The sequence below is a fragment of the Prionailurus viverrinus genome, chromosome D2, assembly GCF_022837055.1.
Source record: "Prionailurus viverrinus isolate Anna chromosome D2, UM_Priviv_1.0, whole genome shotgun sequence".
Classification (NCBI taxonomy): Eukaryota; Metazoa; Chordata; class Mammalia; order Carnivora; family Felidae; genus Prionailurus; species Prionailurus viverrinus.
In genome coordinates this window covers 29,331,878-29,349,473 of record NC_062571.1, presented here as the reverse complement: position 1 = coordinate 29,349,473, position 17,596 = coordinate 29,331,878, and the positions used below count along the sequence as shown (strand labels likewise).

At 35.4% G+C, this 17,596-nt stretch overlaps 1 protein-coding gene across 1 annotated transcript in view; it reads left to right on the top strand.

Annotated features, from left to right (window-relative positions):
* Nucleotides 1–17,596, top strand: part of CTNNA3 (catenin alpha 3) — a 1,798,979-nt gene that overhangs the window by 216,726 nt on the left and 1,564,657 nt on the right. The window contains exon 6 of the mRNA XM_047826392.1: nt 5,928–6,047. Within this exon, the coding sequence (XP_047682348.1) occupies nt 5,928–6,047 (120 nt within the window). The remainder of the gene's footprint in view (nt 1–5,927; nt 6,048–17,596) is intronic.

Here is a 17,596-nt window from a genome sequence, read left to right as displayed (position 1 = left end):
CCTGGGTGGCATAGTTGGTTCAGCATCTGACTTCGGCTCAGGTCATGATCTCACAGTTTATGAGTTTGAGCCCCACAATGGGCTCTGCACTGATAGTGCATGGCCTGGAGCCGGCTTCTCATTCTGTGTCTTTCTCTCTGCCCCTCCCCTACTTGTGCATTCTCTCTCTCTCTCTCAAAAATAATTAAATATAAAAAATATTAAAAAAAAGAGAGCAATCCTCTTCACAGTTGCACCAAAGATTATAATATACCTGGGAATAAACTTAACCAAAGAGATGAAAGACCTATACTCTGAAAACTATAAAACATGGATGCATGATATTGACGTTGACAGAAACAAGTGGAAAATATTCCAATCCGTGCTCATGGTTTGGAAAAACAAATATTGTTAAAATGTCTGGTACTACCCAAAGCAATCTACACTTAATGAAATCCCTATCAAAACACCAACTGTATTTTTCACAGAGCTAGAATTAACAATCCTAAAATTTGTAGGGAACCACAAAAAACCCTGAATAGCCAAAGCAACCTTGAAAAAGAAAAGCAAAGCTGGAAACATCATGAGTCTGGACTTCAAGTTATATTACAAATCTGTAGTGCTCAAAACAATATGGTACTGGCACAAAAATGGACACATAGATCAATAGAATAGAAAACTCAGAAATGAACCCACAACTGTATGGTCAATTAATCTTTGACAAAGTGGGAAAGAGTATCCAATGGGTAAATGAATGTCTCTTTAACAAATGGTGCTGGGAAACTAAACAGCAACATGCAAAAGAATGTAAATGGATGACTTTCTTACATTATACACAAAAATAAACTCAAAATGGATTAAAGACCTATACGTGAGACCTGAAACCATTAAGATCCCAGAACATAGGCAGTAACTTCTTTGACATTGGCCATAGCAACTTCTTTATAATTGTCTCCTGAGGCAAGGGAAACAAAAGCAAAAATAAACTGTTAGGACTTCAAAATAAAAAGCTTCTGCACAGTGTAGGAAGAAAAACTAAAAGGCAACATATGGAACAGGAGAAGATACTTACAAATGATATCTCTGAGAAAGGATTAGTATCCAAAATGTATAAAGAACTTCTAAAACTCAATACCCCAAAAATAAATGATCCAATTAAAAAATGGACAGAAGTCATGAATAGACATTTTTCCAAAGAAGATAGATGACTAACAAACACATGAAAAGATGGTCAACATCACTCATGATCAGGGAAATACTAATCAAAACTATAGTGAGTTATGACCTTCCACCTGTCACAATGGCTAAAATCAACAACACAAAAATCAATAGTGTTGGGGAGACTGTGGGGAAAAGGGAACCTCCTGCACTGTTGGTTTGAATGCAAACTGGTACAGCCACTCTAGAAAATAGTATGGATGCTCTTCAAAAAGTTAAAAAAAATAGAACTACAATCCAGCATTTGCACTAGCAGGTATTTACCCCCAAATACAAAAACACTAATTCAAAGGGGTACATGCATCCCAAAGTTTATAGCAGCATTATCTACAATAGCCAAATTATGGAAACAGCCCCCATGTCCACTGGCTGATGAATGGTAAAGAAGGGGTGCATATATACAGCGGAATATTACTCAGACATCTAAAAAAGAATGAAATTTTTGTCATTTGCAATGACATGGATGGAGCTATACAGTATTATGCTACATGGAACAAGTCAGAGAAAGACAAATATCGTATGATTTCACTCTTATGTGGAATTTAAGAAACAAAACAAATGAGCACAGGGAAGGAAAAAAAAGAGAGGCAAACCAAGACATGGAGTCTTAGTTATAGAGAACAAACTGATGGTTACCAGAAAGGAGGTGAATTAGGTCATGGGTTAAATAGGTGATGGGGATTAAGGAGTGCACTTGTGATGAGCACTGGGTATTGTATGGAATTGTTGGATAACTATATTGTACACTTGAAACTAATATTACACTCTATGTTAACTAACTGGAATTCAAATAAAAACTTAGAAAAAATAACCCAATCAAACAAAGGAAAAAAGACAAACCAAAAATGGACTCTTATCTATAAAGAATAAACTGATGGTTACTAAAGGGGGGGAGGGAATGGGTGAAATAGGTGAGAGGGATTAAGAGTACACGTATGTGCACTGATGAGCAGTGAGTAGGGTATAGAATTGTTGAATCACTATATTGTCTTCCTGAAATTAATATAATAGTGTATGTTAACTATACTGGAATTAAGTTAAAAAAATAAAATAAAATTAGTAAGTCAGTCTTTTTCATGTAAGGTTGGGATGCTTTTCAAGGGCAGCTTCTGTGCTGGGCTCTTGGTGGATGAATCTGCATGCAGCTTTTTAAGAGCCATTTCTCAGTTTGCCAGTGGCCCTGTGGATCTTGTGAGCATGAGCCTTATTGGTCTTCAAAGCCACTTGTTTTAGGTGTTGGTCTTAAATATTAGCATGCCTAAAGTGGCATACAAATCCTATAATACTCAGGGATAGCTGTGGGTTTTGAGTTTCCTCCCAAATGTTGGTTGCCGTGATGGGGATAGAGTTTATGGTGAGTTTGTGCCTTAGCTTTTCCTACCTGTTTTGATGTGGTTTACATTTCATTTGCTTGATGTGAAGCAGTTGCTCTGCCAGTTTTTAGGTTTTTTCAGAGGAAATTGTTACATATATAGCTGTAGCTTCAGTGTGTCTGTGGGAGGATGTGAATTCAGGATCTTCCTACATTGCCATCTTGAACCAAAATCTGAACAGAAAAGAATTTGATGAGAAAACACTGTGGGAGTGTTTAGAGTGCTTACTTTAATGGCAGATTTTGGGCTTAGAGATAATGTTTGCATCTTCTCATTTTTGTCTTGTCTGTCTTGTGATATTTGATAAGGTTGTCAAATAGGACAGAATTTGCATTTATTTCTCAGTTCAGAGACCATCTTGATATTCTCTTTTGGCAGTTTGAAAACATTCCTAGGCGTGTTCATGGGTCAGATTTATTCATTGGGCTTTTTCTTTTTATGTTTGAATTTTGTTTATAGTAAGGTAAAAATATTAACAGGATAAATTTAATGTCCAACAAATTATTTGGGACTTCTTTGCTTGTTTTAAATTTCCACTCAAAAGTTTGAACAGGTAAAATCTAGGAATGTTAAAATCTCTTCAATTAGTTGTGCTTCCTTCCCCAACTTATCTTCAAGTGAGAGATCATTTATTTTGAGACATAGTCAACGTAATGAAATTGCAACACATTGAGAAAATCTCAAGAGGTCTATTTCAGTGATCAAGCATAGTGACCTGTTGGAATGAAAAATCCTCAAATAAGGTCAACATCTGATTTTTTTAAGTAAAATGTAAGCCTCACTTTAATCATTGTCTTATTTTTAATATCTTTTTATGTCAGCTTTATCTGCAAAGCAAAATTATTGCTTTTACTCTTTAGCATCTTTAAATATAAATAGAGAGAGACAGGGTGTGCTTACTAGGGATCTAACCTAAAGTACACAATAGATATTGTATGACCTCTCCTTGACAATTATTTGTTGTTGTATGGGAAAAATCTACTTAAATAAATGAATCATCATAGTTTGAGTGCTTTGAGCTATTTAGTATCAATAAATGGAGAGTGTAAGTCTTGATAATGAAAGGTCAAACTTAAAAATCTCCATTTCACACAAACTCTGGTCTTTCAGAAAAACATTTTGTGGTGATGTGTTATTGCTGGATTTTCTCCCTTTTTTCTTTGGCCATGAACACATTGCTTGATTTTCATGTTTTTTTTTTTTTTTATTTTGAAGACTTACAAATGTGTTTACCCTAAAGTTCCTACTTGTAGCTATATAAAGTTCACAGAAATAAATGTGAAGAAGAAATATTTGAGAAGTAGAGCTAATATTTTTTTAGGGAAAATAAAGTGCTTAGAATTAAACAGAATGGTAAAACAGTTTATATTAATTATAAGTGAAATTACTTAAATTGTTTAGAATGTTAGATCTAGTATTTTGACTTGGACATAGTGAGAAGGGACCAAGAAATGGGCAAGGCACAGGAATAATCGTGCAACATGAGAGAGAGTTAATATAAAGGTCATTAAAATTACATCAAAATTATGTTTGCTATAAAATGGGGAAAAGGAGCAGACTTTGGCTATGTTTAAACTGATGGGTAGAGTTTGTTCCCATTTAAGGTTCGGAGAACTCTCCTGCCATTTGGAACTCAATTCAGATCTCTTCGTGTCTTCTACCCAGCCTGATCCCTCAATTAATATAAAGATTTTTTTTCTCTTTTACAACATGTTGCTTTTATCCCTTTGTTTTTGTACTCTCTTTACTGCATTGCCTTGTGTTGGAGTTAATGGTATAGTAGAATAAGCACAAATATTGTTGTAAAAACCCAGTTTATATTTTCTGAGTAACAGTTTACTCATTTGTAGAATGGGGAGAGAAATAGGAAATCCTGTGAGGATTCAGCTGGGAGGCTTCAAGTACCTGGCACTGAGCGGGCCCACAGTAAATGTCAGTGCCTTTGCCACTTCTGAGTTTCATGTCTAGTTTCCTTGGTAGTCTGTAAGTTCCTTTAGGGCAGGAAATGTGTTTTATATTCATAGTACCTTGTGCATAGTAGGTTCTAAAAGATTATTTGTTGGATTTAATTTACTGTAGAGCTGTGGAAGCTTAGCACTGTTATTTCTCATTTCTTTTTCCTCGGTCACCTTGGATTGAGATAAACATGTTGCTTTCGTGAAATTGAGGATTTAATTCAGTAGAATGCCATTATAATATGACTTACTCCATAGAGTTTGAATAGTAAGGGTCAAGTAATTTCCCTGGAAACTTAATAATACTCTATAAAATCTTACTAGCCTGTCTCACAGCATCATAGTCACAGTGGAATTCTGGTGTGTTTAAGATGGTGAAGTCTCTATCTGTAGGAGTCTATCTAAAGGCACACAGTGAGAATATGGGAAATGAATGGCATGAAGAGAGAGCAAATGTAAATGTCATTGTAAGTGACATTACTTGACATTTTAAATCACTAATCGTCCAAAGTATGTTCTAATTTACTAAAATAAATCAAGAATTTCTTGTGAGCTCCCTTTGCTTAATTAATTATTAGCAGCAGAACAATATTCTATGATCCACTGCAATTTGTCTCCTTTGTGTTTATCTAGTATCTGACTCAAAAATGAACAGAAGTGTTCTGATTCAGCAGAACTGATTTTATAACTCATCTGCATTATAGAGCAGAAATGAATAAATGTTTGCTGAACATGCTACATATGCTTCCATTGCCAAAATGTTAGTTTTCTTTCCTTCTCAAAATATAAGATCTGAGAGATCTTCCTGGTTGAAGTTTGTAGGGTACTTATTTTGCATAGATAGGTCTGTAGAGGCAAGTAGCTACCTTTACATGAATTTGTTTCCATGATTGGAATGTGAGAGCCCTTTTAATACTTCCTCATTATGATTTAAAATCATATATTCATTGCAGTTTTTTTCTTTAGAAGTAGTGGTGTATGCTAAAACAGGTTTCCTTTTTTTTTTTCAAGTAGGCTTCATGCCCAGCACAGAGTCCAATGTGGGACTTGAACTCATGACCCCGAAATCAAGACCTGAGCTGAGATCAAGAGTCAGTCACTTAACTGACTCAGCCACCCAGGCACCCATTTTTTGAAAATGCAGTATGTTCTTTTGTTGGAATGAAGACTAAACACGCTTCCCATTCATGCAATAATGTTTGTTGTTCTTATGATACAGCTTCTAATCCTTTATAATCAGTCTTTCTTAAATTTCATTGAAAGGCAATTCGTATTTGTTATCTTTCTATTATGAATGAGGGAAACTGAGGCTCAGTGTTGACTCTTTCCCTGTTTTAGCTAGTTAGGCATTCGAGGAAAATGTGCTGCTATCCTAATGATTTACTTTTGTTTTCAATTTCAGTTTCAAAGAACATTTGAGTCTCTTAAAAACGTTTCCAATAAATCTGACCTCCAGAAAACCTACCAGAAGCTTGGGAAGGAGCTGGAAAATCTGGATTATTTAGCCTTCAAACGTCAGCAGGTAGGAGTCAGAACTTTCCTTGGTGGAGGAGATGAACACTTTAGCTTTCTACCATCCTGCCTGTCAGTTTTAAGTGGATCTGGGGAAACTTACCTTCTAATGTTTAGGGCAGAAATAGGTTGTGCTGTGCTGTGCTGACCTGACGTGTTCATACAGATTCATTGTGGTCCTTGCTTTAAGATGTGCAGTTTGGGGGGTTCCACATGTGTCCATATACCTCTCTTAAAGAAAACTCCTGCTGGTTTGTGAAGATATAGCTACCCTTTGATTCAGGATGCCTCAGTGGCATATAGGAAACCTCTGTGATGGCTTGGCCACATGGCTTTTATATATGACAGGGGGATACTTGAGGAGAAAAATCACCTGATGACCAGGAAAAGGATATGGATGTACATACAAAATTAAGGGAAAGGATCATGAATATGTCAACGTATGAATCAACCTTTAGTTTTCTTGTTTGATCTCTGAAGATTAGTGAAATTTTGCTGTGTAAATTTGAACAGGAAAATATACTTTACAAATGCAAGTCTTTCAGCCTCCTTTTAAACTCCAAATAAATACAGAGCCAAAATAGACTTTTATAAGATTACTTTTAGAATTAGTACTAAAAAAATGTATTAATTATCATTAAGTTCTGTGTGTTTGCAAGATACTGCCGCAGTAATTAGCTAGCTAATTTTCCCAAGCTGATCTTCACCAGTTTCTTCCCAGCCACTAGGTGTCAGAGTTGTCAAGCTTTTACTTTGATTGTTTATTCCAATCAGAACAGCCAGATAGACGTTTAAATTAGGTTGCATGAAATTCGGCAATGTGCTCAGTGATGGATAGCGTCTAGAAAAATGACTAAGTGGCTGACTCGTATGGGCAGGCACCGAGTCCATTACTTAAGAGTCTTTCCTGTTAGTGTGGCAAAAGGTGCAACTCTCTTGCCATTGCCCAACTCACAAATTTTGGATCTTTTGGATGGAGTTTTCAAAGCTGGGTATTTATTTATTTATTTATTTATTTATTTATTATATTTATTTATTATTTTTTATATTTATTTATTTATTAATATGAAATTTATTGTCAAATTGGCTTCCATACAACACCCAGTGCTCATCCCAACAGGTGCCCTCCTCAATAACCATCACCTACCCTCCCCTCCCTCCCATCCTCACCAACCCTCAGTTTATTCTCAGTTTTTAAGAGTCTCTTATGGTTTCGCTCCCTCCCTCTCTAACTTGTTTTTTCCCTTCCCCTCCCCCATGGTCTTCTGTTAAGTTTCTCAGGATCCACATAAGAGTGAAAACATATGGTATCCATCTTTCTCTGTATGACTTATTAGTTACACCTTATGGAGTCACCACAGTATGGTCTAGAAATATTGACTTGAAAAGAGAATTGTGTTCTGGGTTTGCTCTATCACTGACATTGCATGGGCATTTAGCCTTCCCATTGCCCTGTATTCCTGAGAAGGTGTATTTGTTTTGTAGAATGTCCTGGGGTAAATGGAGTATCTCTGCATATATTTAATTTATATGAAAAGGACACAATATCCATTGAAGTTTTATTTACTTTTTTGAAATCAGTGAGGGCTTACATATTAGCACATGTACAGAAGCAGTCACAGTTACAGAGAACTACTACAGGAATCTCCCATATGATGCTACTTAAAATTCACATCATAAGTCACTGCTCTGGCCTATGCATTTTTTAGTACAGTTTTGTTTTCCAAGAGCCATATTTTACCACTGAGGGATATTTGAGTTGGCAGGCAGTAGTCACTACCCTCTTCTCTTATTCTTTCTTATTAGCACATTTTCATTGATTAGATTCTTGCATTAGCTAATTGTGAATTTGGAAAAATGCTAATGCTTCAAGGGCAGGAGGGTAGAACTCTGACAGGATGGCCTTGAGGACAGATAAGTAAATTGCATGTGTGTATGAGTAACATATGGGCACATGGGGTGTAAATATATATATATATATATATATATATATATATATATATACATACACACACACATACATCATATATACTATTAAATGGCAATTATGTATCACACATGGTGATTAATACCTATATGGATTAGATACTGAAATGTTGATAACAATATAATGGGGATGGTTTTATGAGCACCATTTTAAGGCAAGAAAATTGTTAAGAGAGTTAAGTAACTTGCCTAAGGTCACTGGGCTAATAAGACATAAAGCTGGGCTTCAAATCTAAATCTGTAGGACTCCACACCTGGGGGGAGTCTTATTCCCAGTATCCCTGCAGGGAGCCAGGCTGGGGTAGGAAAGTGAGGAGGTCTAGATATGCAATATGAAGATAATTTTAGGGATGCCAGACCCAGGGCATAAAGAGACCTTTGAGAGTGGAGTACCTTACCTGGTGGGAGGCAAAACAGGCAAAACACTTCTCTCTCTGCCTCTCTTTCTCTCATGCAAATTGTTCAATATATACAAAAACACAAAAGGATTTTTGGAAGAATATCTTTAGACAGCTAAGAAAATGCATCAAACTTTATCTTCACAATCTTCTGAGTGTTATGTCTAGTAACCATGGTTCTAGTGAAATTTATTCACACAAGGCAGTGTTTTAAACTCAAAGGGACAAAATTTAACTGCATACACATCAGACTGTCAATCCTTTTGTATTATTCAACTCCACCTCTCCCTATCAGTGATCATTTTTTTTCTACCCAGAAAAGATGGGAGGGGAATTGGAGGGAAGGAGAAAGAGGATGATAGAGTAGAAAGAAAGTCAGGAACCAAAGAGTGATGGAAAAAGAGGGAAGGGGACTTGTAGGGATATGATAAGAGGGCTCAAGTGAGGGAAATTAAACTGTACTTGGTTTTACACTATGTCCCTAGAACTCTTGATTTAATTGATCACCCAACCCCCCACCCCCCAGCCTGTCTCTGTGAAGGGATATTAAAAATAAGACCTGGGAAAATATTATCATAAATGAAAACATTGATTCTTTGAAGAATTTAAAAAATCTTAAAATAGAAAAAAGGGAGAGAAAAAGACAGGAATACAAGAAGACGTAGCAAATGAAGGAGATGGCAGAGAATAGTGAAGACAGATTTTGTTTACTTCTCATTTTGCTTCCAAATGTAGCAGAGCTTTCTAGAAATTTGTTGTATTAACCAAGTTCTGTACCAAAGTCACAGATGAATTGTGAATTAGGACGGGCAGGGTTGGAAGAGTCAGAACATCAACTCTTCTCTGACTTGACAGGATTTGCCTTTTATCTCCAATCCTGCACCTTAAAAGGCCTCCAAACCTATTAAACCCATACAAGTAAGTTTCTCCTACTGGAAAAGATTCAGGTCTCTGTAAAATTGCAATTCAGCAAGAAAGATTCTGCCTTATAAGGCAGGATTCTTTTTACCAGAGAATTAGTCATGCTTTGTTCCTGGTCTAACCATATTTATCATTCCTTTTTGTGACAGCACGTAAGCTCCATAAGGACAGAGCCTAGTCTGTCACCTTCAATGCTGTATTCTCTACAGTGCTCACAACAGTATCTGACCCATGGCAAATGCTCAATAAATACTTGTTGGTGCTGTTGTTATTTTAAACAAGGAAGCATGCCCAAAGTTTTGGCCTCAGAATCCAGGCAATTAAAATTGATGTGTCTTACTCTACTTTTAAAATTCAGAAAGGCATTTACCCTTTGGCTTCCTGGATGTGGAAGATTGACAGATTGCCCCTTGCCTTATTTATTTAGTTTTTCTCCTAACATATTTCATTTTCTGTCCACTTCTTTAAACAGGCACAAAATGTTAATATTACCTTAATTATGAATTATGGATGACCAGTGAATTGATTACAAATATTTTCTTGGACTCATTCATTAGATTTTATTTCTTGTCCCTTTCTATGACATTTTAACATCATTTTGAGAGATTTCTTTCCCTGGGCCAGAGGGATCCCTGGAGTACTTTGCTCTCATCTTTTACCTTTATTTTTTGGAGTTACTGTACCTTCTCTCCTCTAGGTGTGATCTTAGCTATTTACTTTCCTTTTCCTTTTTCTTTCCTTTTCCTTTCCTTTTCCTTTTCCTTTCCTTTCCCTTTCCTTTCTCTTTCCCTTTCCTTTCCTTTCCTTTCCTTTCCTTTCCTTTCCTTTCCTTTCCTTTCCTTTCCTTTCTTTTTTCTTTAAGAGTTAGTGCTTATACTTCAACTATTCCTTAGGCTATATTTTAAGTTGGGGCACAAGCATCTCTACATTTTCCTACTGTCAAAAAGACTAATGTTGAAAATAGCTTTGGTTGGAAGAGGTGAGAGGAGGCCCTGATAGATGAGGTGATGGGTTTTTTAGTTTGAATCAGCCAGAAGTAACTAGATGACAAGGCAAGATTAACCTGAGAGTCTGGAGACTTTTTCAGTTTTTATTATCTGGAGATGCAATCTTGGAGGTTATCTGCTTGGACTATTTGGTTTTTATCTTCCTGGTTAATGTTACATAGAGAATGGTAATGGTAAGCTTCAGTTATTATATGGAGCCCAGATTTATATATTAATTTGAGAGGTTATAAATCAAGAGATTTCCTTGGGGTTTTGGTTTTGTGGAATAAAATAAAATAAAATAAAATAAAATAAAATAAAATAAAATAAAGTTTGATTATCTGTACTCTAATTTAATTCCTTCCTCTCTTTTTCTACCCTTAATATTTATAATAGCATTATGAGACACATCCCCTTTCCAGAGGCTTCTGAAGTCCTTTGGTATAAATTAAAGTTGACATTATTGAGTTGGACATTATGTAGACTAAAGCACATTTACATATTGATGTGAAAATATATAAAATTAAAACATTGTGCTTCAGATACACATCCATGTCAGAACACATCACATACCCCTGATCTCCCTAATCATGCCATGTTATTCTTGCCTTCTGTCCTTTTCATAAGGTTTATAAAACTTGGTATTTAGAGTATCTGGTATTTCCATTTGCTTATTTAACTGCTAATCATTCTTTAAAGCAAAACTGAAGTCTAGCCTCCTTCATGACACTTCATCCCATGACTTCTAGTCAATATGTAAATTCTTCCTTCTTTGCCATTCTTAGCTTTTTATCCATGTCATCCAATTTAGCATCTGATTGATTATATATTTATTGAAGATCCATGTAGTGCCAGTTAGAGTATGGCTTTGTAATCAGCCAAATCTGGTTAGACTACTCTGTACCACCTTGGGCACCACAGTTCTTTTTTAAAATGTTAGGAAAATAATACCTAACTTATAGCCTATTTTAAGAAAACAATATATGAAGTATAAAGTATATATATATAAATGCTTTAAATCCTTTAAAATACATAAAGGAATCAGTATATAAAGGACTTAGCACCGTGCCTGGCATGTGGTTAGTACAAGTGGTAGTTATAATGTTGTTTTGTATTATTCTCATAATCCATCTTCAATAATGGTTTGTAAGTTCCATAAGAATGTGCTCTCTATTCTGTATATTTTTGTACTGCATATAAGGTCCAGCACTGCTCTGAACATATCAGATAGAATGTTTCTGGACATACGTGATATAGGGGCTAGAGATCTGTGTGACAAACAACAACAACAACAACAAAAACTGTTGATACCTATTGAGAAAAAAGTTGCATTATTTGCTTCTACTGTGTTTTTGTGGTAGTATCTCTTGGTCAGTAAAATTAAGGTCCTGAGTATTGTGCTATGACAATCTGTGGTGGAAGGTCGTAGACCCAATGTTCTGGCTAAATCCCAGCCAATGTTCTGGCTAATGTAGTCGTAGTTACGTCCTATGCACCTAAACTTCCCTTGTGGTTCCAGGTGGTATTGTTCAGCACAATATTTTCTCTTTAGTGATGATGTTCAGGAATGAACCACTGCTTTTTTCTTTTACTGAACTGAGTAAGTTAATCCCTTCAGATAACTTCAAAACCAGAAGGGTACATAATACTTTGTAGGATAAAAATTGCATTTAAAATGATCCCTTATCAATGAGGAAAGATAGAAATAAATTAGATAAAACTCATTTAGTAAGAATAACTGTAGGCTAATATCCTTGCATTGAAAAATAAAATTCTAGATGGATAATGATAGACCCTGTAGAGAATAATTGTAGGCTTACCTTGGAATTCAAGAACTCTGAGGACACAAGACAACAATGTAGGGCTCCTCTGAAATCAATGCGTAGCAAAACAAAACTGAATAGTGTTAGGCTTGTTGTTGTAGTACTATAGCATATAGAGAAGAGGAAATTGATGAATGCCAGTAATAGTCTTCAACAGTGTAAAGACTTACGGCAATACAAATGTTATGTATCATCTAGGATAGGGGGATATACAATGATGTTGCACTAGGAGTTGCTTATCTGTAAGGAAAGTATAATGTAGAACTAACTTTGCATTACCTTAAAACTAAAATGGAAGTGTATTTTACTTAAATATACTTTACTTAAAATATATTTTCCTAAATACATTTTACTTAAAACTTTTAAAAATAAAGTACCTATGCTTTTGGGATTATTCAGATTCAGTCTAAGAAAGAGAGTAATTGGAGTCTGAGTGAGCATTAACAGGAGGTGTTAGGCTTCTAGTACAATAGTTCTAGAAGCAGTAGATTCAGTTCAGTGGCTTTTGCTAGATGAAATATGTTAATAGCTCAATTGAGAGAAGATCCATCCTTTCCTTGTTCTGTAATTAATCCAACTCTCTTGAAAGAGTTCTGATTGAATTATTCCTTTTAAGAATAAGTCAACCAAAGACTGCTACATTAAAATATTCATGTCTATCTTAGATGGTATTCTGTCTCTTATTTGCCCAATCAAGTAAAATGATTGTTTATGCCATTTATAAAACTGTTTCTGAAGATCCCAAAGCATTTCAGACATTATTAAAAATTCATTGAACAAGTATTAAAAATGTTGTAAGATTGTGTAAGGTTGTAAGATTGTAAGATCGTGTTACACGAAAGTTTGAATCAACCCCAACATGTTTTATTGTATCCACTCTATATGCAATTCCATTTTTATTCACATGTACAGTTTGTCTCATAAAAAAAACACATGGCATTACATTTATTTTTCAGTTTTCTGGTACAGAGAGAGAAGAAGGTTGGATACATCATTCAAGGTCATTCCAAGTCAGTAACAGATCCAGAATTAATATTCACATTTCCTAATTTCTAGCTTATTGTAATAGCCATCAAATCACTTTCATGACTTCATAAACTGCAGATCTTTATAGGGTGATTTCTTTTCCTATAGTTATAGTCTGAAGTTAAAAAACCTTATGGATTTTTATGTAAGAACCTTATCCTTTATTTAAAAACAAATAATCGTATTATATATTGGTTCTCCTTCTAAAATTTGATTTCTACATTGGAGATAGTTAATAGTCATGACAAGTAGGTATCTTCTAGTTAATTAGTAAAGTACAAATATAGAGATACCTTTTAAATTCTAAAGTTTGCTATTCTATTTCCATCTGTTGTCTCTGGGGTTCAGTTTATTGGTGGCACTTAGGTAGAAAGCTGTTGAATCAAGCATATATTAGCTGATTTTCATGCACCAGAGAAGATTTATTAATTTTTTACAAGGTTGTTTACTATGGTAGTTTGCCTCATGGGCAGCTTATAGCTACTTTATAGTGGGGAATGCTTATTGAAATAGTTAATGCTTTGTTATGGGTTGTTTTCAAAATTTACAATGCTGATAGGAATTTCAGGAGGCTAAAAAACTTTAGTGTTTGCATCAGTATGGCACTTATTTGTGCGTGTTTTATGTTGATATACCTAAGTCCATAAGATTATCAATAAAAGTTGGTTATTGATGAGGAATTAAAGTTCTAAGAGTTAACTCTGAAGAGCTATCTTCCCTAGTCTGTTTTGTAGCTTGAAAATGATCTGCATGTGCAGAGAGGATAAATTTTTACTCCTAAGATTATGAGCTGTGGTGGCCTATGATGCAAAGCAAATAAGGTATAAGAGAATCAAAGAACCTAAACTCTGGCCCTCATCTCCTCATGGAGATACCCTGTACAAGGCTATACACTTTGCTAATGGCAGCATAGGGACAATAATAGGAAGTGACATTTTCTTTGGTCCTTTTGTGAGTTCTTTAGGATAAGTCAGCCAGTTGTGTATTGATCCTTCAGTATCTTTGGTTTGTATACTGAATATAGATATGGGTGCTGAATATAGATACTTTTAACATCTAAATTTACATGTACACTGTTAGACATTGAGATGCCTGTAAATGCAAATCATTCAGTAGTGCCATTCTTATTTAAAAATTTTTTTTTTCATTTTTTTTTTCAACATTTTATTTTTTTTTTGGGACAGAGAGAGACAGAGCATGAACGGGGGAGGGGCAGAGAGAGAGGGAGACACAGAATCGGAAACAGGCTCCAGGCTCTGAGCCATCAGCCCAGAGCCCGACGCGGGGCTCGAACTCCCGGACCGCGAGATCGTGACCTGGCTGAAGTCGGACGCTTAACCGACTGAGCCACCCAGGCGCCCCGTGCCATTCTTATTTTAAAAGAAAAGATAGTGTAATAATATTACAGTATTTTAGAAGAGGTAGAAATTAGAAGCATCATCTAGTTAAATCACTTCAGTACATGGATACACAAATAATACAGAAAACATCATTTTGTTCTTTTATTGCATAAGAATTTTTATCTTCGACAGTTTCTAGATCCTGTGTCCTCCAAGCGAATGCCCTCTAAACCAGTTCTTCCCAAATTTTATTATGTATACAGATCATGTGGGGAATTTTGTTAAAATATGCATTTTGATTCAGTAGGTTTAGAGTAAGACAGGAGAGTCAAACAAATTCCTCAGTGATACGGATGCTGTTGACTCCTGGACCACATTCTGAGTATAAAGGGAGTGTAGATGATAAATTGCAGGAGAATTATTTCCAGTTGTATTACAGAAGCCTAGTACAATCCCTGGAATATAGTGAGTACTTAGTAAATATTTTGGACTGAGTGATGATACAGTGGTAAGGTTTTTGTCTATGTGTAGGACATAGAAGTTTTTGCCATCCTTAGTATTGTATCCTTTATCATAAAATTTATAGCTATTTTTGTGTTTCTCTGTCACGTGAAGGGACATGCTTGTGTACATAAATACTGTGTTTTTGTAGATTATGTATTTCAGCAGTTGTAGAAGTTGTTATTTGTACATCTTTGCCCTTAGTGAAAGAATAGATTGAATATGAGAGCAGTTGCGTCTAAGGTACAAGGAGCTGAAGAAGAGTAAGAATGTAGTATTTTAGCCCTGCAGTGTCCACTGTGAGTTGGCCAAACTGACCATGAGACCAGCTGGTATTAGCAGCATTTGTTCCAGAATAGCAAGCTTAAATACTTACTATAGACATGATGAAAATGATAATCTCAAACATATTCTTAAATTTGTGTATCTAAGTTGTACCTCTGTACCTGTGTGCAAAATCAGAAAACATCGCATTGACTGTTAACTGCATCCTTGTCAGGCAAAAAGATTACTGCTACAGCTATAGCTCTCTGTGTTAATCGTAGTGCTGGGAGTGCGCCTAAAGCACTACTGGCTGAAATTCAAAGAAAGTGTTGATGCTGCTAAGATGAGGCCAACAGTTTTGCTGACAGCAGAGCTTTAAACATGCACACACCAATCATGCAGCCTTTTGTAGATGTTAAGTTGTTTGTTTGTTAGGGGTTGATTGCCTGAGGGCTAATTTAATATGTAATGAGAAATTCAGTTTATTTCTTTATTTTTTTAAAAGCATACTCAATTTTTGCTCTCTAAAATACCATATTTGGACAGTTTCAAGCTTTCTATTTAGGAGGAGGCTAATCAGCTTTCATTTTTTTTTCCTCATTCTGCAAATGTGACAGCAGTAGAAACACATGCTGATATACATCTAGGTAAGGGGAGATACCACCAGAAGATGGAGCAACATGGCTGGTTTGTTCCACATCTTTATCAGTAATTTACAAGGGTATATGTATACATAGGATTTCTTCCATACACTCTGGTTTGAAATAACAAAAAAAACCCATAGAAATTAATATAGTTAATATTCTTCAGAGTCCTATTACAATTTAGATGGGATATCTTTGAATTTTTACATTGTAAGTAGCTTTTCTTTCTCCTATTGAAAACAAATAGCTGAATTTGTTTTCATTGACCATATTATTAACTATATTATGCTTAATATTTTTAGTATCATTTATGGGATTTTAGCAAGATGCCACAATCAACCTATAATATACACTGCATTCTTCTCCTTAACTGTATTTTTATGAATCTAACTTTTTTCTTTGTTGTAAAATACAGCATTCATACAAGTTAATATTCTCTATATAAATGCTGCTCATGTTATTATAGCATCTGGTTGTACCATAGTTAAGTATTTATCATTTACTCCATTATAAAACCTTTGTTCCAAAAGAGCTGTATGAACCTATTAGATATATACACAATTAGGTAGGTAATGATCTGTGGCTGCATCCATACAGCATCAACAGCTGACCTGTGGCTGGTTTTCCAAGTGTGGTGCTGATTGTTGATAGGAAGTACTCAGTTCATGAGATGAAACCGTTTTGATTATTTTGAGGGAGTGTGTGTGTGTGTGTGTGTGTGTGTGTGTGTGTATGCTCTGAATTTAAGTTATGCACTGTTTTAATTTTAATGTTTGCTTTGTGAAGAAATTATTTATTTCCTGACTCTGATTTAGATAATGGTATTTATCCCTACTGTGGTAAGGTCCCTATTCAAACATTGGAAATTACCGAAATCTTTCTTGGTACTTTCATTGGTGCACAAGAATGAAATGGTCCACTGCATGTTTCATCACTGATAGTTATACATTTGTGTCTTCATCCTAAATTTATGTTTGTAAATCAAAGATAATTGAGTTTTGGTCTTTTTCCTATGTTAGAGTTGATTAAAAAAGGGTGTGTCAGGGAAGCTGACACTATGAAGGAAAAATTTGAATGATGATTTGAAAGAGAAAAAAATACATTAATGAAGGGAGCTACAAATAATAGGATACTTTTGGCAGTTCTTATAATCATCATGTAAAAATTGAGAGAAACTAAATATGATACTTTGGTAAATTTCCCAAGTTTTGCATCTTTTTTGTCAGCTTTTTTTTTTTAAGTTTATTTATTTAGAGAGAGAGCCACAGGGGAGTTGGGGGGCGGGGAAGGAGGGAGGGAGGAGCAGAGAGAGAAGGAAAGAGAGAATCCCAAGCAGGCTCTGTCTTGTCACCACAGAGACTGACCAGGGGTTTGATCTCATGAACCTTAACATCATGACCTAAGCTGAAACCAAAAGTCAGTTGCTTAACCCACTGAGCCACCAAGGTGCCCCTTCTTTGTCAGCTTTTGAGTGTAAGCTCAATGAGGCTCATTTTCTCAGGGTAAAGGCATCACTTCTCACTCTGGATCAAAGCAGAAAGTCCTGGGGTGTTATGCTATGTATCATATGTAAATAAAGAGAATTTTTGGTAAGCAGCAGTGTGCTGTATTGAGAAAATATTGGGCAGAAAGTTTTAGTTTGCCTGTTGCTCACTCTAATAAGAATGTAT